Genomic DNA, 24,444 nt, shown 5'->3' with positions numbered 1-24,444 from the left:
ATAGCTTCCGAGACGCTGCACATCTGTCCAGTTTTTTTGTGTTTTTTCTCAATCACAGTGTCTTTTGTGTTTGACGTCCCTTTCCTTGAGAGAAAAGGTATTTTTATTTAGTAGCATATGAGATGTATTAATCATTCTGTGGAACTTTAACTTAGATTATATACACAGTAATGCGATGATCGCTGACCAAAGGTTAGAAAACAGGGTGATCAAAGATCACTTTACAAACAATACCTGGACGAGTCACGTGACCAGTGAGCAAACAATACAGTAGTGTGTGGTTAATGTACACCGAAAACATGTTGGTAGAAATTCGTCCTCTTTTCTCTTCATCGGTCAAAACTTCGTCGGCATAACTTTAATTGGGACTGTCTGTAAACAACGGATCTGTTGCGTGTAGAAATCAGTGTTGTTTGTATACCGAACGAGACATGTAGGAACATTTGTAAACACCTCTGGACTGCGAAACCAGTGGAGCCCTGTTGCTGAATCTGGCCAGTGTTGATAATCTTGGTCGCAGGTGTAATTCGTGACGAAGGACGAAGGTCAGTCTCCAGTTTTCTGACTTGGCCAGATCAGATTTTCGTTTTAAAATGGCTGACACTCACGGGCATTACAGTCCACGGGAGGGAGGCGCAACCATAGTGACAGCAACGGGCGACCAGTACTACGCTGCAGACGGGGGTCTGGGTTCGGACAGCGAAGACGATATACTGGATTTGGATCTTCGGCAGTCGACGCCGCTGGGCGAAGTGCCATCAAACCATGCCGACACAGAAGTCCTGCTGAATAATATGCAGTTGCAATTTCAGAGAAAGTCTAAAAACACAGTTTTCCCAGGTAAATCAACTCTTATAAATCCATGATCGTAAAGTTCAAGGACTCTCTGAAGTGATCGAAGAGAGCAGTGTAATGACCGCTTGGCTAACCACACATGACATATACCCCTAGACAACCCAAGTACCATGTGTTTATCAAGTACATGGAATGTGTATTTGAATTAGCGTATCTGTGAATACCTATGATATAATCTGATTTGGGTGATACACAGGAGTTAAAATGAAGTTTGCAAATAGATCACCGACTCAAAGTTCACATGGCAGCTTCCACGGCCATTGAATGACCTAAAAGCATTCATTCATTCACCGGCCTGAGGCTCAATGGCATCCTATTTAACTCTAAGGGTATGCAAGCTCACACAGCCCACAGACCGAGCACACACCCTGCATTCATATGTTAGTCATGTTGTCACTTGTGCCTTTTAATTGCTGTTTTGTTTTGCCAGGCTTTGAATTTTTAGCGTCACGCTAGTCATTTAAATAATACTAATAATTCATCGACCTCACACCTGGTTGGGCATCCACAGTCCTCAATCCCTGTTTCTCGCAATGGCGTGTTTACATCGACTGTTTGAAAGTTGTGTTCACTTACTCCAAGTAGATAAGAGATAAAGCTGATATAAAACCTGCCCTTTAAAGAATGAAGCCGTGAGAGTGCGCAACTTCGTGCGTAACCTAAATAGTTTGATCCTGCGACCTTTTTAAAAATAATCGTGTCTAAGTATATCACCTGATAAACCATTAACAGAGTAGTCGTAAATAATACCGGCGGCATTTTGCCGAACTTCAAACCATAACCATTTACATCCTTGACTTGACAGTTTGAAGGATGCCCTAGGAAACATGATTTTCGTGCAGACGAAACATCGCGGAAAGAATACAGTGGCAAAGGTTATTTCTTTACAAACCCGTTAAATATTAAAATGAAAGGTTATTATCATCACATGGGCAAAACGATATCTTAGGTTACTCTTGCTTGAAGTTTACTTTTTGTACACCCTGGTATCAATGTATGTTGTACATCTATGATCTGACAGATACGATCCGCCGTTCAAAAGGGTCAGAGGTATCCCATGAACGTGCGTTACATACTCTTAGAGAACCACCCATCATCCATACGTCATGATCGAAATATCACTTTATTGTACTGATTGGTGTTCTTATGGCATTGATGCTTTCTATTTGTAACAGATACAGGATGCTGTATTTATTTCAAGAGTCCAGCTTTCCTCATATATTGCTGTCAACTACTATCAACTTGGGTAAGGTCTCTCTCTAACCAATTATGTAGATTTTTGTGGTTCATCTATTATATCAAAGATGATATCTACTGTCTATAATGATATGCAGAAATCGTGACGCCGCAAAGATGTGCAAGATTACAATGTAGGTTTGTATGCTCTGAGCACTGCCAGATATCGACCTCTTGGTGACAACACACTAAAATTCAAATAAAGTGTTCTTTGAGGCAGCTGATAATGCATGTTCGTATTTCATAATCTCACAGAATCTGGCGTTTCTCATGTGAACCCAAGATCTTTGAAAATAAACGCATGAAAATTATTTTGACAACCCGTCTTCAAACATCTTACAGGGTTATCGCATGTGGTCATTTGCGATAGGATTTTACCTGGTAGCAATTGACAGGGATTCACTGAGAGTGATCGCCCTCTACGGTCTAACGCTGTGTGCTTCTACGCTAATAATGGGACCAGCAATCGGAAATTGGGTAGACAAAACCCAGCGTCTAAAAGGTGAATTACTTTCATGCATCTTTCTTTAATGACATCATTTTATGTAAGGAGGCCTTAAGCAATGACTATGCATGTCATATAGTTAATCTTTGGCCTAGATCACGTTTTATCCTTTATCACCATGTCTCGATTTTTAAAAATTTGCTCTTGAATTTTCTTCTTTGCTTATTGTTACGCGAAATTGCTTTTTTAAAACGTTGACATCGACAATTACAGTTGTAAATCGACTTTACAACGATTAAATCAAGATAAGCAATTTTCCATATCAACGTACGAAGTTTGAATTTGTATCCTATTCTCCGGCTCCGATTTCAAAAAACAAACAGAACGAAAGGCAGGCAGACGGGTGGCAGATAGATAGAGAGATAGGTAGATAGATGGAGAGACAGACAGACAGACAGACAGATAGATAGATAAATAGATAGATAGATAGATAGATGGTTGGATCAACGGAGTGATGGGCAGAGACACTGAGTACTAAAATTAATACGATCCTCCAGAAATGCTGTAAATTCGGGAACCTCGAACAAATAATCTAAACGCAACGTTCCTCCTATTTTGTTAGTTATTCGAAGGTCGTTGCTACTGCAAAACTCTTCCCTGATCCTCTGTGCTTTGTTACTGACGATGCTTATCTCCCTGGGGAGCGACTTCGTTGTCCTGTGGCACGGAACGTTGTTCTTGATGGTCGTTTTCGCGATCATTGTACTCGGTGATCTAGCTCACCTGTCTGGCCAGGCTGAGAGAATATCAATTCAGAAAGACTGGGTTGTAGTGTTGGCCGGAACGGATAAGGCAAGACTAGCTAGTAAGTATCGTTGATTTTCTCACCCTATTCGTGGTATTTTTTGTCTGGAAAGTACAGCAACTGGTATGGCAAATAATGCATGCCTTTCAGACTCTGAAAAACGTCTCTAAACTTTTTGCATGTTGTCGTTCCAATCGCCCTTTCCCAAACCCCATGCTCCATTTCACTATCAAAAGTCGTGCTTATTTGATCTCAAAAAATCTTGCTTGAATTCTTTTGACCCTCACAAAATCTAATCTGCCAAATTGGTCAGGGATTTATTTTACGGAAGTTCGAAAAGTAAAAGTCTTTGTTCGGGGTATTCGGAATATCATTGGTTCCTCTCGACACTACAAAGCTCACACTGTTATGGTTATCATAAATAGATCTTTTGCCTCTCATATTTAATACGTAATACATACAGAGCAATGGCATTGGAATGAATGGAGATGACTCTATAACAGTAACGTGCTTGGGGCAACTGTGTCGATCGCCAAAGTTGTTTACGATCGCTGATATCCCTACATCTGATACGTCATCTCCCAACTATTTAGGTAAATTGTATTCATAAGGAATTAGCATACACAAACAATCTTGTAACGAGTTGTGGTCAAATTGGAATATATATTGGCTAGGATGTTAGGATAGACAAGGAGTAATTACTGTGTTAATTTCTGTTTCGTGAAGTGCGTACATCAAGTGCAAGTTGAAAGATCAAAACAGCATTCCAGCAAAAGTGGTAATACAATTTCGGATAAAAGTGCTCTAACATGGATAAGAGTCTGAGAAAAATATATTCCAAATTTATGATGATTACTCAGACACTCCTTTGTTTTAAGTAAAATATCATTTTAACATTTTTGTGTTGTGAGTAAAGTCATCGCTCTGACCAAATTTAAAGCAGTACAACTTGAATAGTGTACAAGAGTTCGCGGCCATGCATGTTTTGCTTCTTTTTGGTATCTCAACTTTAATGAAAGTACTCGTCGAGAAACTCACCGTGAAATAATGCTTTTTGTGTGATACAACTGCCAAATGTGAAATTCTGTGTTCTTTTCGTATCCAAGCGGACTGGAAAAACTTCTTGTTTCGAATTTTGTAGGTCTGAACGCCATTCTGCTTCGTATCGACCTCGTCAGTGACATCGCAGCACCCATATTCATTGGTTGGGTAATGACTTTTGGATCACTGTTGGCCGGCACTCTCGTCATTGCAGTATGGGCGTTGCTGGGTGGACTGCTGGAGTATTTCCTTATGTGGAAAATCTTTGCGGCGGTTCCAGCTTTGAGCCTCAAGAAACAGAAGACATTTTCTGGTAAGGCAACAACGTTTTAGTATGAGGGATTTGCAAGTAAAACTATCCTGTACAGAAAATATTCATGACGGTCAAAGTGTTAATTTAAAATCGGTGCATATACAGTCCGGTTCTTATTTTATTTCGTCTGGAAAGGGAGAAGAGCATTTATTATTGTGAATATCATGCTTTTCCAGCGGCGAAGGACAAAACATAAACAACTTCATAGCAAGGCAGAAATAGTTTCAAAGAGTCAATTACACCCAGACGTGTGTCTGTAGCATAGAGATTCAGAGAAGATACTGGCCGAGTGTGTCAACAATTAATATCGAACCTGACTCCGAAAACAGTTTCCAGGAAGGTGATATTTAAAGCGCAGTGGTCGTCGCGCTGCGCATCCTCCTGAGGGGGTCCCCCTCTGTTGTAAACAAATCCAAGAACGCCGCACATGTAACGGGTTGATTGTAATGTTTGCGCGCGATATTGCCGCTTGTTAAAATGGCGGCTGATCTGTCACAAGCATACCAACTAACCAAATGTAACACGCAATAAAAGGTCAATTAATCTAAGTTAAACATCTGCTGAATATTGAACAATAATTGCACGCTGGATTGAGATCACATTTGCTCATGGTTTTCTTGAATCAGTTGAATGGGGCTCGGCTAGTGACTGTTATCGCTCGAGCCATAGAGCTAGACGTACACATGTGTACGCATGTATACGCCAACAGACTATCAACAACCGGGCTCTAGTTTTCGACATCGCTAGCAAGGACGAGAGCTTTCATTTCAAGAGGCCCGACAGGAGTACAAGACAACAACCCAAACTACAGAAATCTACAGCTCGCAGAGCAATGCCCGCTGCAGCAAGAAGCATCTCTGCATCTGTTCCGTTCCGTGGTCTGTATGAACGTCCGTGTCAAACCGGGTATATGGCGCGCTACACTCGGTGTGGAGAATCCAACTCAACTACAAAGTTTACCCCGTTTGGGGGTGCAAACGAGAATTCCGAGTACAGGTATCAAGTCAAGCGAAGGACCTTTCATAGGTCTTGTGTATGTGGGGGTTATCTCACTTGAAAGAGGATTCAGACCTACCCGGCAATCAGGAGGTACAACAACGAAGTTTGCCCAGCACCGGTAGGCCTACACCAGCTAGCGGTTGGATCACTGCCATGACCGTGCACAGGACTGGGGCACAGGATCTCTCGATACGTCTATATGCACGGTGTAGCCGTTCAATTTTCCTGCCAAATGCCGCGAAAACCCGCTCGTTTTGTCTATTTTTTCCTATCATTTTACTATTTCTTACCATGTAATACTAGGAGAAGACATGGTGATCAACAGTTGGTTGTGGGCCAAGTCGTCGCGGGCCGGTACGTTGTGGGACCGGATTCTCTATATCCGTGTACGTCAACGCGGTGACCGTCTCCCAACAACATCTCCCGTGTCCTGCTCTGGCTTGCCGATCATGGTCTTGAGTGTAACTTTTGTGTTAGGCATTGTGCTTGTTGCTGGTCTACATATATAGGCACTGTTGATCATTTTAGTTATGTATTTTCACTGTACTGTACATAGCATTGTGTACAACCAGCGTGAACGCGCGCGATCAAACCTTTTTGTTCACTGTGTCTGCGTGTAGTAAACTCAGCGACATAATGTGCTGAGTGTAGTGTCCCAATGTTCGTAGCTCTACACGAGTTTATAGATAGAAATACACCACTGAAGTTCGTTTCCGATCTTAATATTTTACTATTGCATGATGTTGACTCTTACAAAGGCCTTAACAAAGTGGGGGACTGCTCCCATCTCACTCCTATTGAAGTTGAGAAGACTTATGTTTACAAAAATTTATGTTTATCAACAAAAAAATCACGCACGCGCAGCGCGACGACCACTGCGCTTTAATATTTTGATAAAAGAACCAGAACACTCATACTGACACATGTAACAAACGTGCAGAATATACAAACTTTTTCGAATTGTTATGGTGGTTCTGTATTTTTCAGAATCAACCGAGGGCAGTGCCGATGAACGCTCGGCAATTCGGGATGCGCAGGACGAGGAAGAAGAAGACACGCCCGGTGATAAGATGTTCTCTCTGGGAAGCGACAGCGAGAACAGTGACACTGAAATCAACGTATCCAGGGAGGACCTCAGCAAAGGTCATCGCCGTGACAGCGAGGCGAGTTCTTCCTTTCAGGAGATCAGATTCACCGATATCAGAGACGAGCAAGAGTTGAGAGAAGAAAGGTGGAGGACCGTTAGAAACTTGTGCGGGAGTTGCATAAAATTTGGGAAGGGATGGAGAGTTTATATGGGATATAAAGTGTGCTTCGCGGGACTTGGACTGGCCATGCTGTACATGAACGTGTTGGGATTTGACTACGTATCCATTGGTTACGCATTCTCACAAGGCGTTGATGTATGGGTCATTGGTGTGCTCAGGGCCGTTGCCTCCGTCTTCGGAATACTCGGTACCCTACTGTTTCCATTGGTGCGGCGAAAGATAGGACTCGAGAGGACAGGTCTGTGGGCCATGTTGGAGCAAATTCTATCTCTGACGCTGTGTGTCTTCTCAATTTGGGCGCCAGGAAGCCCCTTGGACTTGCATCACAAGGGTGCTCCTCCTCCACCTCTCAATAATGCAACTGGGGTTCCACCTGTTACTGCAGTCTCTCCGACGCTGACTTCTGCCTTCAATCTGACAGGGGGCAACTTCACAACGGATGCACCGTCAGATATACTGCCCCCTTTGCCAGATTCCTATGCATCTATTACTATGCTATTCATCGGCATGATTTTAGCAAAGCTGGGTAAGTTTCATACGCTCTTTCACAACCCCTCACACACCTCACACTTGTCTTCGAGTGCAAACTAGCTGCAACACAATTTATTTGTGTGTCGAGGTAATGGCAACGAAAGCGTTTCTGTTGAACGAGTTTTACACGTTCGGCTTGTCGTTTCCCCGCTATTTAAAGTTATATATAAACTGAAAAAAGTCGTACAAACAATCTGGGTAAGTGAGATCCCAAAGCAGCATGTACTCCTGACATGGTCCCTCCATTGATATGCACTTTATTACTGTTTAATACTACACAGCGGGGTTTCGACAAACACTGCCGTAAAATTAAAATAACATGCTGACGGTCTAAACTATCTATATTTCTAGGAATGTGGATCTTTGATCTGACAGTAACTCAACTAATCCAGGAAAATGTCATGGAGACACAACGCGGTGTGGTCAACGGTGTGCAGAACGCCCTCAACGGCCTAACGGACATGTTGCAATTCATATTCGTCATCATTGCACCGCATCCTCGGACCTTTGGCGTCCTTGTTGTGGCGTCGTTTCTGTTTGTCTGTTTCGGTGGGGCAATGTATGCCATGTTCTCGTACAAGGTTCGTGGTCATCTGTGCCATTTTGAGAAACTGACCAGAACGGGTAAAAAAAGAGGTGTGAACGGATACACTGTCGCAGACGCAGAAACAGAACCTGCCAACGTTTAGAAAGCGAAGTGAATAGTCCATATAAGTCTGAACCTTGTCACAGCATTTCCAAATATGGAAATATTAGGCAAAATTTAAGGCGGTTACTACAAACAACATCTATTGTAGTTTGACTGCCAACTTATTTTCCTCAAAGTGACTTTCAATCTTATCATAGTATTATTATTATTGCAATAAGACAAACATGAAGACGATGAAAGCTAATATTCATATTTTAATAAATTCCTAAGGGTCATCATGTCAGTCGCATTTATACTGTTCTAAAGCTTTACAAACCACTCAGATGTTATCATTTTAACTGTGTTGTTCGGATGAATGGTAGGTTTGTACATTGTATTTGCTGCACAGCTTCAGCAAATAATAGTGGGAAACCAGATGTGCAACCAAACTTCTCCCAAGAAAGAAACAGTACGTGTAGTCTGGGACCTCTCCAGGGTTACAGTGGACGCTACACTTCCACCGGATCAAAGTGTTCACTCTCATTTCTGAAACAAGTGCAAGTTATTATCATTTTGATAAATTGTGTGCAAGCCACAAGGTGTTCAAGTTCACGGTGAAACGCTCAGGGACAGCTGAATAGTAATTTTCCAATTTGTAAAATACTTCTTGTTCTGTTATACATGTTAACAGTGCCCTCACATCAAATTAGTGATTTGATTGAACCAATACGGTTGATGTGGTTAGCATTGAGTTATTTTCTTTGGTGGAAATTTATGTTAATTTGTACATTTATTGGATGTGCACATCTTGGCAGAATCAATACTTATTTTCTCTATTGAAATACAGTACATGGACAAACACTCTACTATCTAGTGTTGAAAACAAAACATTTCAACATATTTCAAAATTAATGTGAAGATGTTTTTTATTATATGAATTGAAATTTCCATGAATTATTTTTCAAGTTAATTTGAATCTGTCCGTCATTTTCACAAAGTTAAAATTAATATAGAAAATGCTGGAAATGCATTATCTGAGAAAAAAATCTGCGAATATTTCTTTTTCAAGACAAACAAACAGTGGCTACACCGTACCTAAGACATGCAAGTACCTCTCTTGCAAAAAGCAAACTCCATGCTGGGAACAAATGACTTACGAAAGTGTTGGTATGTTACATTTGGTGGAGTTTTTATTACATATTATATAAAATTCATGACACTTCACTGAAATACTTTTTCATCCATGAGAAACTGCTACGTGATTGTTTGGACACTTTTCTGATATAAACCATATCTTCAGATACCGAGGTCGGCTGTTGTCCTTCTGATTGGTCAATCTCCTGAGCGTGCTCATTTCTGACCTCGCTGACATCCATATCTGATTCATCCGAGTCAGTGTGTTCGTCTTCACTTCTCTCTTCATCAGAGTCATCTTCTATTTCTTTACTATGCACGGAAACATAAAAGTAATGTGTTAGTTAAATTTTCCAAAAAAATGGTAGGTGTATTTTTCTGTTTTCAGTATAGGGTACCAAAAGTGAAACTATTGTGCAAGTTATTGCAAATGATCATCTCGGGATCAACCATTAGATATTTGAAGGGATGATTACAGTTCTGACATGCAATTTAGTTTTGCTTTCCAAAATTTGACAATTTATTTATTTTAATATTTATTTGTTTATTTATTTATCGTTTTCAGATTTCTCACAGAATCCAAACCATTTTTTCCCAAATTTACAAGTTTTTATCAACTGACCTTCACTTGGATATTTTTACAAGAAAATCATCATGGCTACAAATGTATACAAAAACTCCTTTTTACTTAAGCAATTTTTTGCTCAGAACATTTTCCCCCCATTTTTAACCACCACCCGTCAAGATCTCATGGTCTATCCCACAGTGTGTGAGTGTGTGTGTAGTGTTTTTGTCTCTGTTGGGGTGACCTCGTAAGGTAAAGAAAATTTTTTTAAAAGTAAGTAGAAACACCATTACCAAAACTGATCAGATCTCAAAGTTATACTCTCCTCATTTCATTCACCAGAAATTGATAGAACCCCTCAAAATTTTACCCCTCTCATTTCATTAATGGGGGTAGAATGAGAGGAATGGACATGTGAAGGGATTTACCAATTAAGATGTAATTGTCAACATGATTATGATACTTCATGGGAAACCAAATATGGATTTCTACATCAAATGTGATCACTCGGAAACAAGTTCAAATTTTGAAGTAAATGATCACACTTGTTACCCTGGTAACCAGTTGATAATAATGATCTCATTACCAAACTTTGTTCATTCCCACTGTTTTTGATAGATTGAATAGACCACTAGAGTTAGTAATGGGGTGAAATTATTATACTACGACATCTGATGAGCAGTTATTGATATACAAAACACATGTCACATTAAATATGAGTATTGCAAAGTGTTTTTGAGAGGAAGGTGGTAGCCCTCTACAGTTGAGTTTCTGACAAACAAGGTATCTGTACCATGTGAAAGTGGCACTAGGAGATAATGTGGAATTCATCCAGAAGGGACATGTGATTTCATCTGTACCTGTTATTGGTTGACTTGGGCACCAATAGTATCTTCATAAATGAACTGCACAGTGAGCTGACAGATGGTAAGACATGGGCCGGTGTTTCCAACAACTGCAAACAAGGAAAAAAGTATGGGATTTTTGCAAACAAGGTTGTTACTCCAAATCTAAAGATAAGTGAGACAAAACTCATGAAAGTATCTCAGTAATGACAGCACCATATCTTCATATCGTGGTTTGCCACCTTTTATAAAAAGTATTTCTGAACTACAAAGTTTTACAATTTCTGTTCCATACTATCCACAATCTTGCGCTGGAAATACTTGAACAGTATGTTCACCTTGGTGAATTGTTCAGTATGATGCTTACAGATTTGCATATTGCTTTGATATGCAAAAGGGAAATTGATACCATAACACATCGGTGTAAAGATAAACTAGAACAGCCACCACACACTCAGGTTGGATGTATAAAGAACATAAGATGAAAGATACAGTAACATGTAACATTTTCTTTTTTTCACTGACTGCGCAGTGTTCTACCTAGGGCAATTAAAGCATAGTGGCCACTCTCTTTAATTTTGGTTAAACAATAGACATTCATAAACATGACCACTAATTACAGTATTATGCATATTAGCCGCTGTGCTATCAGACATTAATGGGGACAACACTGCTTTGGAATTTTACCAAATCAACAGCTTTACTCTCTCAGCTCTGTGATTTCATCCTATTGCAAAGCACCACTGTTGAACACTATCCTGATACAGTTAAAGGACAGAATTCCACGCAATGCAGACACTCATCCACGTCTTGTAAAAACATCAATCTACCAAGCATACAACTTCCGGTTGAACAGACCTGTTTGACGGCAGCTGTACTTGGAGTTCCATGCATGACAGCACCGGATATCTTCATTCCCTTCCGTTCCCTCTTCTCAAGCAACGCAGAAAACGGCGTCAGAGGCAGATTCTCTTGCAAGTTACTCTGATGGACAAGATCATATTAACACTCTTTACATCAACCTAACAACAAAGCTCATATGAAGATTTATTTGCTTCAAATATTCTCTGTAATGATAATAGCACAGAGCAATGTTCTTTTTGTTTGTTATTTGTTTCAAAAATAGATTTTATTTATGTTTCACTTTCTCTGCATAATCTTTAACCCTGAAATAAAGTACACTGCTGGGGAAAATGATCTATTATTTTCACTGGCTATTGGGAAAAGATTGGTTGTCTATCAAAATGACATGGACAGTTTCGCACTGACAAGACGTTCTGTCCATGATACCAAAACTTACCAATTTGATAGATTTCTGTTTTTCAAGCTTTAAAAATTCTGCCTCGCTTCTGATGGTCAGAATCTGCTGCAAATCATCCATCAGGTAGAGCTGGGATTTCTGTTGCCATGCCAACACATCTGGACCTGACCGTTCTTTGGCGTGAGGAACAAATATGGCGGCCATGATGGATGCTTTCTTGACCCTGTATGTAAACTTTGGCTCCTGCTCAGTGGCTTTAAATACAAACACTGTTGGATTGGAAAAAAACAAATATAAAGATAGCAAATGTGTAAATGAAACCTTCAAAAACATTTTAATAAACGGGACCACAGGCTCAAAAACACGCATGCATTACTGACAAAATTTGTCTGCATTTCAAGCACCAGCGTCCCGGCGGCACACATTGTAACAAACCTGCAACTGCAAACAGCTTTATTATTCCTGAAAGCTGTGAGGTTTTGCATGAATTGAATTACACAAATCTTTGCATCCACAATTTTTATCAACATGATGAAGAAATCAAGGTTTCCTGCTTAGCAATGAGAACCTGTACTTATAAAATTTCTGTAATCTCTGAGAGTCACTTTGGGATTTTTTTTAAAATTATGGTGTCCATGCTATATCAGCATATGTCACATGTAAAAAAAAAAATTTTCTTGGAAGAGAAAGCTCTCGAGTCAACAGTACATCTAACAAGTCATCCTAGATGACACAGTCCCCACTTGTTAATGGGTACTTTGATTACAAGTCCTCAGAGAGGATAGAGTCCTCTTCATGAATTTGGTCTGTGATGTCCTTTTACTAAGTTTGAATAAAATCGGTGAATAAAATCGGTTGAGACGTGCCCTAGTTTTGGCTAAGGACATGAAAAAATTGTAACAAAATGGCTGCCATGCAGCCATATTGGATCACATCATGAAACAAATTGACTTACATATGTATGACATAGGTTAATGTCCTTGTACCAGCTTTGAATAAAATCGGTTGAGATATGCCTGAGTTATGGCTGTGTACATGAAAAAATCATAACAAAATGGCCACACGGCAGCCATATTGGATCGTATCACAAAACAAATTGATGTGCATATGTATGACATAAGTCAATCTCCTTGTGCCAACTTTGAATAAATTTGCTTGATACATGTCTGAGTTATGGTTCTGTACATGAAAAAACGTAACAAAATGGCCACACAGCGACCATATTGGATTGTTTCACAAAACAAATCAATGTGCATATATATTACATTGGTCGATGTCCTTATACCAACTTTGAATAAAATCCGTTGAGATATGCCTGAGTTATGGCTCTGTACATGAAAAAATTGTAACAAAATGGCCGCCTGGCGGCCATATTGGATCGTATCACAAACCAAATTGACGTGCATGTCTATGACATTGGTCAATGTCCTTGTACCAACTTTGAATAAAATTGGTTGAAACATGTCTGAGTTATGGCTTTGTACATGAAAAAATCATAATAAAATGGCCGCCTGGCAGCCATATTGGATCATATCACAAAACAGATCAACGTGCATATGTATTACATAGGTCAATGTCCTTGTACCAACTTTGAATAAAATCAGTTGAGATATGCCTGAGTTATGGCTCTATACATGAGTCACCATTTGTGTTTGTCAGTACATCCCTGTCTGTCAGTCAGTCAGTCAGTCAGTCTGTCTGTCTGTCAGTCAGTCTGTCTGTCTGTCTGTCTGTCTGTCAGTCCATGCCTGTCTGTCTGTCTGTCTGTCTGTCTGTCTGCCTGCCTGTCTGTTTCTCACCTTTAGTTTTGGTGATGGCAGCAAAGTAATCTGTAGATGGATCTTTTACAAGGCTGACTATGTCTGCGCCTACATCAACAGTCCAGAACACTGTAACAGAGAAAATGTGGGAAAAAAACAGATGAGAGAAGAAATGGCCAGCTTTGGTTGTACATCAAGGCAGTAAAGGTTTGATTTTGTTTGAATCCTGCAACTTTTTGGAATATCAAACATTGTCCATGCTTCACCATGAATATTCATATAAAGTGAGGGTATGGAGATACATACAGTTACTTGTGTCTGGAGGCCTAGAATTATCCCTATTGAAGTTTACACGATTGCTTGTGTCTGGAGGCCTTAGAATTATCCCTATTGAAGTCTACACGATTGCTTGTGTCTGGAGGCCTAGAATTATCCCTATTGAAGTCTACACAAATCCTGCAAGGACTGTGCTTTGCAGCAGCTATCACCAATCCACATACACTCTCTGCACGCGCTAAATTTTTAATTGTATATGATATTTACAGGAATTAACCCTTGATTCTAAATCCAAACTGTCAGTGTTTGAGATACACTGATTTAAACTCAGTACTGGTTATCGGATCGAAGCGCATACCTGAACATGTCAGCAGATTCCACACAGCAAGCAAGTTATCCGACGTTACCACCAGGTACTGAGATGATGCTCCATTACCAAAGTGCATTTGTCTGTGTAGAAATTTCAACAATCAGTTGCAAAAGAACAAGTCATTTCTTTTGACAGCAAATCAGAAGATATAGGAAGAAATTTGGACAGGAAATATTATTCAGCAAAGAATAATACAAATTTTCATTCAAGGCTGTGGGTAGAATTTGTAATACCAGCATATTACTTTTTGTGAATGTAAACATTGTGATGAATTGCCAAGCTATCACAATGCTGTATTTTAGCAGTAATGCTCAATCTATTTTATAGGTTTTGTGACAATATATTTTCTTTTATTAAAATTTGATAAAATCTGTATGGGTCATATAAAAGATTTTTTAAATTTATGTATATATCAATGTGCAACACAAATATAAAATAAATATTGTTTTGAGAGACATTGTGGAAACAGGATAAATAACTCTTATCTCTGCAACACTTTTTAAACATGATAAATAAATCCATATCTGCGACACTTTTTAGCAAAGCAATGACTAAACTTTTCAACCCCCATTTCCTGTGAACAGCCCCACCATCACTATTGTGAGTTATGTTAATAAGCCATGGAGGTGAAAAGTTCAATTATACAAGTTAATATCATGGTGACATCACTCTGAAGACTAAGTTTTAACTGTATAACATTTTCCATACCTGATAATGGCCTGATTTATTGGCAGCGGACTCAGAACCATTTTCAAATCATTGAGATCTGGATCCCAGAGTGTAATTATTTGTTGGAATGCTACGGCCAATAGTGAACCGTCAGTTGAGAAGGCAGCTTTGACCGCCGGTAAATCATGATAGAAACCAACAGACTGACAATTCCAGCATTCATTTCTCCCTGGAACATTTAAGACAAAACAATGCATTATTAATAAGGTGGATGATCTGATCTTGTGTTAACGCCTTGACTACCAAGCCAATGTATTCCTATATACCAGGCCCCTTATGTAAATATTGATAAAAATCTGGGGTGTGGTCATTGCATCAACACTGCTTAGAGTAATAAAAGTTGACGCCGCCATACTGGTTTTCAATTCTAACAGCTCCTCAGTATACAAAACTGAGGAGCTAAAATTAAGTAAGTACCAATAAACCATATATTTTCTGAATCAGCATGAAATTTCCCACTTTCTCGTACATAAGTTTGTATTTTCAGGTCACTTTTTATTTTAGGGGAAAAAACGAAACAAACACCTATTTAACTGTGCCGGATATTTCCGGCACTAAAGGTATATTGTAATTCAATATGGTGCCAGATATATCTGGCGTTCAAGGTAGTCAAGGGGTTAATGCACCGACAGCGTAGGAGGGATAGAGATTGAGACTGAGTTACAATTTCAAGTTATATTTATCTGAAACCATCTTGGTGCATAACTCAAGGTGCCATGGATTTTAATATTTTTAATACTGTATTACATTGAACAATGTGTTATGTTGTATAGACTCTACTTCAATCGTCAAGCTTTTCAAGGTACACAGCTGCATGCAGTGTGAAAAATCTCTCACTGACAACGGGTGTAGTGATTATAAATGCACTTGTGATATCAGACTTTCAAATGAAACTGATATAGTTTATCTGAGAATTTTATTCATGAGACATGATAATGTATGACAGTCACTCACGATAGATGTCAGAGTCATCTACCAATGTCCATATCTTGAACTTCTTGTCCAGACTTGTGGTCGCAGCCATTGGAGATGTTTCTAGTTTGTTGTTGGGTGGTCTCATGCAGAGGTCAGTGACCTTGGCTTGGTGTGGTAACTCAACACAGGTGTTGAGTATGAAACTAAACAGAGATCAAAAATGCTCACAAAAATTGTTCACGGAAGAAACATACACAGAATGAGAGGGTAATTTAACAAGATGCCCAACAATCTACCTTGAAGAGAGATATTTTATGTTGAAACATTTTTTCAGTGACAATATCATGTGATTTACAGGTAAATAGATGTTAAAAGGCTGAACACATGAACTTTTAACCCTTTCACCACCATGGTTTGTCCCAAATCCATTGTTTTCTATGGTAAAGTTGGACCTGTATACAGGGAACGGGGATGAAAGGGTTAAGACATTACAGTTATTCAGACCAAAGATCAATAAAATATAATTGAAAGTTTCACTTGGGTGTGAAACACCTGACATAAAATCAGAAATACACACTGGACAATGAAGTGAGACATAAAATATATGGCTATTCTAACCTTAAATGACCGATTGGTTGGTCAGTAATATTTACCAGAATGGTTATACACTTATTACATTTCACAGAGGCCTGAAATATAACATTTAAGTACGTTCACCACTCAAAAGTAATTGTAAAGTCACATCACTTCACTCAAATTTTGCATTTCAATGTTTTACATGTAATTGTACAACAGAATATGTCTATACCTTTGTCTTTCAGCATCCCACTGCCAGAACTTAAGCCTCATTTCCATAGATGTCACACCATCATCTCTCCTTTCAACGGTTGCCAACCAATCACCATGGCAATCAAAGGCTGCATTTTCAACCTCTGTGTGTATGATTGGCTTATCCAACTTCATCGGGGTAATGTAGTTTTGGCAGACAATGTCGAGCTGACGATAATCAGAAAATATTGATTATTTTCGATAGATAAACAGTTACAGGTTGCTACTCTGAATTTGTTAAAAACTTCTCTTTCCTTTTCCTGGTAGCATGTGCATGCTTTGGAAATGGATTAAAAAAATATAAGTTGTCCTTCATCTTGGCTGGAGTCATTTTGAGTGCAAAGAAACGGAAATTATGAATTCTAACTACACTGATATTCATTCAAACCAAAGCCTGTTGTGTCTCTACTGGATTAACAACTTTTCATTTTTTGCAAGTTCCTTTACCTTGAGGGCATCAGGCAAAGTGAACATCTGTGAACAACCATGCTTTTCAAATTGAACACATTCTTAGCTCTGTTGATGTCATTTTTGGCAGGATTTACTCAAAATGTAACCACACAGAATGTAGTTCAAACAAAAAAAAAGCAAAACTGCCTGACTTAGTATCACAACACCAATCATGTTTGACATACTTAGATATGAACATTTAAGACATGGGATATGACACACTTTCGCTCCAAAAGATTTCGAAAGCTCTGACTCTCTCTGTAATTCTGGAAGAACCAAATGCCAAGTGCGGAGACTTACATTGAACAATTGTTTATCGTTGTGCATAGCATAGAACTGTAGATGTCCCGGTTTACCATTCATAACAACAGCCTTGGTGCGAGGGTCAAGGGTCAGACCTGTAGGTATTGTTTTCAGTTGTTGTGAGAAGGCCCTTGTCAAACCCTGGAAAGTCTGCACCACACTACGGTTAGAAAGCAGATGGATGGCTGTAACGGAAAAATAAAAGACTCGTTTATCAGGAATGCCTTGAAAGAGAACTGCATTGCAATGTAATAGTGAGTGATCATACTTTTTGTATATGATCATGCAATCTTGTGTATGACCTAATAGCTGTCTCCATGACAACCTTGCTAAATCCTGAATGAAATACTTGCCAATTTTGCGAAATCTCAATTTATCCAATTATGTTTTAATGGATCAACGTGAAAGTTTCTGCATTACTAAAGATGGATGGTTTGAACTGAGCCATTCTGCCATTCCACCTATCTTCAGAGATATCTGACACAAAAGCCACCCTAGGATATGTAAGATTACTAATACAAGGAGGACCGGTCCAGTATTCTTTAGGTATCCAGGATTATTCTGTATCAACCCTTTCACCACAATGGTTTTGCCCAAAGCTATTGTTATCAATGGGAGTTGTGGACCTATTTACTGGCTATTTGGGGATGGACAGGTTCAGTTAGACAGCTATGAAGATGAAACAGACACTGAAAATGATGAAAGTCATGAACAGCACTGAGAGTTAGTCTGGAGTAGTACTTTAATCCAGTCTGTTCCTTCTCCAATGTATGGCATTCACGGCAAAACACATATTAATTTACCAAGCAGGGAATCAGTGGCAGCAGCTTTTGAACTCTTCTGCGCATGAAAAGCCCAGGTGTTTTATCCATGTTGTTACAAGGCAATATTGAAAAATCACATAGAAAAACACATCCGTGTCATTAGCAGAATGTAAAATCTGACAAAGAGTGATTGTTTTGATAATCTTACCGTTATCTTTGTGGCTTGTTGCTATGAAGGTGTTGTCTGGTGAACAAGACACTTGGTGAATCGGTGCCCCTAACCTAGGGAGGAAATCTCTGCTATTGGTTGAATACTGCCACTGGACCACTGTACACTCATGTCCAACAGTGAAAATATACGAACCTGTAAAAATATCAGAGAAGCGATATATACCAAAAAAATCTCAGGCTTCGAATATCTTACACACTTTCACATCCTTATAATGAAAATGAATTTTGTATTGTGAATACATTCATATCATGGTCCAAATTTTGCAGTCTGTATAACTTTAAAATATATCATTGTTGCTGTCTGTAAAAATACTGATCACAGATTTGTCTAAAAAATCAGAAGAGGTGGAAATACATTTCTTGTACCGTCCCTGCCAATGAAAGCTAGGAATGAAAAGTTTGGGATATTTTCTTTGGTACGAAATGAAAAAAGTAAAAGTACAAGCATTCAGCAAAAAAGGTTTCAGCAACTTGCTAAAACTCAGTGACAATATACACCACTGTACAACACAGAAAGAAGAACACAAAGACAAACCCTCTGCAGTAAAACAGACATCTTCCAATTTCAGGGCATGCCAGTGGTTTTTGTTTTTGGACAAACTCTTCAAAGAGCCGTGGAAATTCCTCCAGAGTGTGAGGTGACCGACTGCGTCACCTGTTGCTATGCAGTACTCTGTAGGGTGGCAGGCTACACAGGTGAATTTCCCTTCATTGTGTTCAAAGCTGCAATGAAATAGTACATAGAAACGAAAAAAAAATGCAAGGATGTTACAAATTTTAGAAAACTGGATTATTTTAAGTTTCGTCACGAAAATCTGATAGACGTTGTTTCTCATGTACTAAAGATATCTCAAAGTGGACTGGTGACTTACTTTTGAGAAAACCAAATATAGCAGACAAATCAAGGAAATAACTCAGAGAAAAGATTACGGTAACCCTTCTCTACCAAGCCTATCACTTCCCCATATGCAGAGTCCATAAAAAAGCCATATTGAGCCAAATATGTTATTTGCCAACATGGTTTAACATGATTTTGTTACAGCAGTTTTAGAGATTATCGTAAACATCATGTTTACAGAATCAATGTTTTCAGGGACCTTCAAATATTTTAAGTCTTTGTTACAACAGCATATTGCACATGTCATACCTCTCTAGTTTTAACAAGTCATTGTCAATGACATGGTTCCCACTTGGTTAATGAATTTGGAATCCACTGACAGAAATGACGGGGAAGTGACATTGGCCATCGAATATCAAGAAAATGGTAAGTAAAGCGAATGTGCAGCTGATGTCTGATGTATGAATGGAATTAGTCAGAAATACCGTAGTTGGGTCTGTGATCAATGGTTGCAATGTGGTTATATGAAGTCTGAGTGTTGGTAAATGTATGTGACAAAGATGGATATGGGTGGACAGATGTGGAAGTCCCTCACATGGAATGTGTCTGTAGCTGTTGTAAATATTTCCAAATTGACCTGCAATGTCAAAAGCTCAGGTTTATACTAACAAGAGTAAAATATGACTTGACTTAAATTACTGGACACAAAGGGAAATACAGGGCTATCTGTCAATGTAACGACTTTATCAAAGGATTCAGATTCGTACTGAGATTCAGCAAATTTTATCATCATATTTCAAGAAATTTCTCTGTATAAAAGGCAGCCAACATCCCTGTAGTTCACTTGTATTCAATAATACTATCATAATGTAACAAAATACATTTCACAAAACTGTTTACAATATATTTTAACTCAGTGTTTTTTTGAACTGTCATGGTGAAAGTCAGGAAATTACAAGATTCAGCGTAATTTCATTGCATATATTTCGAGAGCTGATATTAATTCTTGTGGTTTTGACCAATGTCTTTCAAACTTGGCACAACTGAGTGTTGGTATGTGACAAAGATGGATAGGGGCGGACAGATGTGTGAATTTTTTTATACAAAACAACAACAACAACAATAACAACAAATGAACATGCATTTAATATCAAACCCGCCATCAACAAAAACAAACATGGCCGTCTGGTAGCCATATTGGATCATATTGCTAAAATAATTTACATCCAAATGTTGAGTTACAGTGCCTTGTCATTGTGCCAAGTTTGAAAGACATTGGTCAAAACCTGTCTTCATGTTAGCTGTCCTGTAAATATTAAATACAGGACACCAAATGGCCATCCCACAGCCATACTGAATTGTATCACAAAACAAAATGATGTATGACATAAGGAGTAATCCTTGCCCAGTTTGAAAGAAATTGCTCATGGTATCTCTAGAAATATGCGTGAATGGATGCACAGACACGACAAAACCATAAGTTTCCCCAGACTTTGTCCATGGGGACTAACAATCTCAACCTGATGATGACAAATGAACTTGGCAGGCATTTATGAAGAATAAAACCACATGATTGCGTTTTCCCCTGGATAGATACTTACTGTCTCCTACTATCCTCCTCAGACTCTTCAAAAAATTTGATAAAGAGATCTTTTTCATTCACTGCCACTGCGTATTCACAGTTCACACCAAAGGCTACTTTCTTCTGTTGATTATCAAGCCCCTGTAAGACCAATGTTGTTTGTTCTATGGGAACTGTTTGTTTGGCTGTCTTGGGTAGGGTAAAAGATTTTAGGCAGTAGCGTACCTCGCCGGAACCTTCCCTGAATGTGTCCGTTTCTGTAATATTATAAGAATTCAAAGAAATCAGACAAGTTAAATTGCAATGTAGTCTATTTGATAATAAATTATCCAATGCAGCAAACACAAGGGAAATGTCTTCAGTGTTCTGGCCATCATGTGTAATTGTGACAAATCCAATGTATTTGAACTGTTCCACCCGCTTCCCCTTAAACAGGTCCACGATCAATGATGATAACAATGGATTTGGACCAAACCATGGTAGTGAAAGGGTTAAAACTCCCTGTAGGTGTAAAATACTCTGTGCATCTGTCTATGTCATTTGAAATTGAGGATTACTTATACTCACACACAAAGTGTAGTAATCAGTATAGTTGAAGTTGACAAATCTCATGATGGCTCACTATCAATGTTGCATGACTCACAGAAATATTTTCCAACATTTCCAGAAGGATGAAGCTACCTTTCATGCTGCAGTTTAATAAAATCTTACACCTACAAAAATACTGTTTCCATCAACAACATTTTAAAGAGAACGATACTTTATATTGGTTTTGGGGAACACTCTTACCTCGGAGAATGACAAATAAGTTCTTGCTATTTACAGGTGAAAAGATTGAATATATTGACATCCATATTGTGTAGGTCTACGGGGAAAAACAACACATTATCAGTAAAGTGCTGTTTACTGCTATTACAGTTGGTTCATGTATTTCGTGTCTTACCTCCTTTGTTACCTCCTTTGTGATTACAATAAATTTACGTACAACAAGAAGATGGTTGCTGTGTCATTGTAACAAATGGATTGTAAGTACACAAGTGACATGTGATTTATACATTTATGCATCTCTTTACTTTTACATGTACATGTGTGTCTGCAATTTTACGGAAATTACCCTTGCTTATCTTTTTGAACCTCATTTTTCTGTGCAGTGCTCCGGTTTACTACAGAGAACAATAATACTGAACCAAACCACGGAAGTGATTGGGGGGGGGGGGGGGGGGGTTACACTAGTTTAATATTATTGCAAATGTACAAAGTTTGCACAGATATAAAGAATGCATACTGTATGTGCAAACTGTCTAAGAAATCTTGTAAAACCGTTTTTTGCGATTGCAATTTTAAAGTTGTAAAAAAACAAATGCTATGTACATTTGAATACAAAGTATCTCTACGAAAAATTGAACTTCCCCTTGTCTAATGTCATCTAAAAACATTCAAATAAATAGGAAGAACTCAAAAATGTATTTTTCAAAGTAACTTACCTTTAAAAGAATGCCATCATTATAGTCCCATTGCTTTATCGTACCATCTAATGAACTTGTAATAACTGAAAGACACAATTGTACCTCACAACATATGACATTTTTCAGATTACTTTGTTCTACTCACAACAATATAAACACATAGTTATAAACAGACTGTCATGAGTTCTTACACTCGAGTATTGCAGCCAGTCTTCAGAATACTCTAATGTGGGAAGATCATTGGGTGATATCTCCTGACACCGTTTTGTTCTTGGAGTCACATGATTAAATCATAATCAAATCAGAATTAATGTCTTAAATATATGTATACTACTTAAAGAACAATGAATCAACTTGTGACTGTTAATGTTGTGAGTACAATTCAGTGTTGGCGCTAGGAATTTTTTCATTGTAGCCACGGTCTGTCAGTGTGGCTAAATGATCAAATTTTTTTAGCCACAAGCAATTTTTATTAGCCACACCCAACATATCAATTTCACATACAAATTGCACAAACCCTATTTTCAATAACGTTTGTACTTTATTATCCAAATGTTGGGCCAGGGCCGGGCCAGGGCTATTGTACATACACTTTAATTCCTCGACAGATAAACTGCTGAGCACATTTTCTGCCAATTTTATAGCTGCAGATAATAATGACCAGGAGCACGGTAAAACTCCAGGTCCTTTGTGAAAGTTGTCTGTCCTTCAATTAAAAAATATTTATTAAACAAAAATTGGTCTTAACTCCGTTCAGATCTATATTTCATGAATGCTGGTGAATAAATTGACCCCTCTCTTTATAGACAGGGACAAAAAACTTCTGTTTATTTTTAACCTTTATTATGACACAAACAACAAATAGAGTTCTTGGAAAAAAACTTGCACAACATGTTATGAAAAAAATCATCAAAGTCTAATCATTGGCCATAATTGTTGCTCTTTTTTATTTTTTACATGATTTAAAACTGCTCTATACCGTTATCTGGTGATCTGGATAAAATTACAGTGATCGCCTGACTATGCAAAGCATTGTCCATAAAGTATCAAAGAAAACTATTGGTATTAAAAAATTGCTTAGGTTTTGAAAATAAATTAAATTCGCAAACTCAGTGAAAAATCAAAAGAGCAGTTCGTCAATACGACAAATCTATGATCAACCGACTCATCTGTAGTCTCACATTTTATACTTCCATGCACAGACAAAAACCTTAACTTGCTGAAATTTGTTCGACCATGGTCTAGACCGTGGTTCGTCTGTCTTTGTTCTCTTCTCGGTGGTTTCCTTATTTCCTTTTTTTTCGTAAGCTATTTTAAACCTAGTTTCTTTCCCAGCTGAGAACATCAATAAACTCTTTGTAGTTGGCAATCGTAGCTGCCCGCAAGCCGCATCGCATCGTACCGTGCATTGGTAACACATTTGCATTGTTTGGGTGTCTCGAAACTACCCAAACCGTACACGGGCCGGAGAATGGGCCGGAGTATACAAACTGGGGATCTTGAAACTTTTTCACGCATGCTCATTTAAGCTCTGGGCAAAGTCCAACGCCATCATTTTAGTCTGTGAGTTACATGAACAGGAACTCTGCCGTCGATCATCGGTTGACGTACGACAAAGCAACGAATTATTTTGTTCAAAGGCTAGATGTTTAAATGACTGAATATTTCGATAATCTGACCGATCTAAGGGTTATTTTGATACGTTAAAAGTGACAGAACCGGCGTGATTAACGATGGTGCAACGCTGCTATGCTGGCCGGCGTGAACTCAAATTACCCTTCATGCTTGCATCCTGACGCGACGTACGTGGTCAAATGTTTCGTACGATGCTTGCAGAGTTTGTGCTGGAAAATTTGGATTGCGGAAAATAACGTAGACTTATTTGTAAAAACGACTAGTTGTTAGAATAGTAGGCTACATAAATAATCCAGTACATATTTAGGATCGATCACAAGGAACACCCGCATGTCGAAATTCTTGGTCCTTCGGGAAAACCGTCGGTCTGG

The 24,444-nt window shown here is 38.6% G+C and overlaps 2 protein-coding genes across 2 annotated transcripts; one reads left to right on the top strand and one right to left on the bottom strand.

Annotated features, from left to right (window-relative positions):
- Nucleotides 1–216: 216 nt before the first annotated feature.
- LOC139139993 (ferroportin-like) lies at nt 217–9,428 on the top strand. The gene is made up of 7 exons (XM_070708973.1): nt 217–840; nt 2,031–2,101; nt 2,434–2,593; nt 3,159–3,401; nt 4,483–4,695; nt 6,682–7,488; nt 7,845–9,428. The coding sequence occupies exons 1-7, from the start codon at nt 594–596 to the stop codon at nt 8,180–8,182; spliced, it is 2,079 nt and encodes a 692-aa protein (XP_070565074.1). The 5' UTR covers nt 217–593; the 3' UTR covers nt 8,183–9,428.
- Nucleotides 9,290–24,221, bottom strand: LOC139140356 (WD repeat-containing protein 75-like). The gene is made up of 16 exons (XM_070709558.1): nt 24,215–24,221; nt 22,457–22,521; nt 21,762–21,837; nt 20,992–21,229; nt 19,088–19,275; nt 18,530–18,685; nt 17,555–17,742; nt 16,785–16,972; nt 16,012–16,179; nt 15,041–15,226; nt 14,321–14,412; nt 13,726–13,815; nt 11,966–12,195; nt 11,524–11,649; nt 10,681–10,775; nt 9,290–9,567 (listed from the first exon to the last, which is right to left on the bottom strand). The coding sequence occupies exons 1-16, from the start codon at nt 24,219–24,221 to the stop codon at nt 9,333–9,335; spliced, it is 2,328 nt and encodes a 775-aa protein (XP_070565659.1). The 3' UTR covers nt 9,290–9,332.
- Nucleotides 24,222–24,444: the final 223 nt, after the last annotated feature.

The sequence above is a fragment of the Ptychodera flava genome, chromosome 9, assembly GCF_041260155.1.
Source record: "Ptychodera flava strain L36383 chromosome 9, AS_Pfla_20210202, whole genome shotgun sequence".
Taxonomy (NCBI): Eukaryota; Metazoa; Hemichordata; class Enteropneusta; family Ptychoderidae; genus Ptychodera; species Ptychodera flava.
The sequence above is the reverse complement of the archived record's forward strand: the minus strand, read 5'-3'. Positions and strand labels throughout refer to the sequence as shown.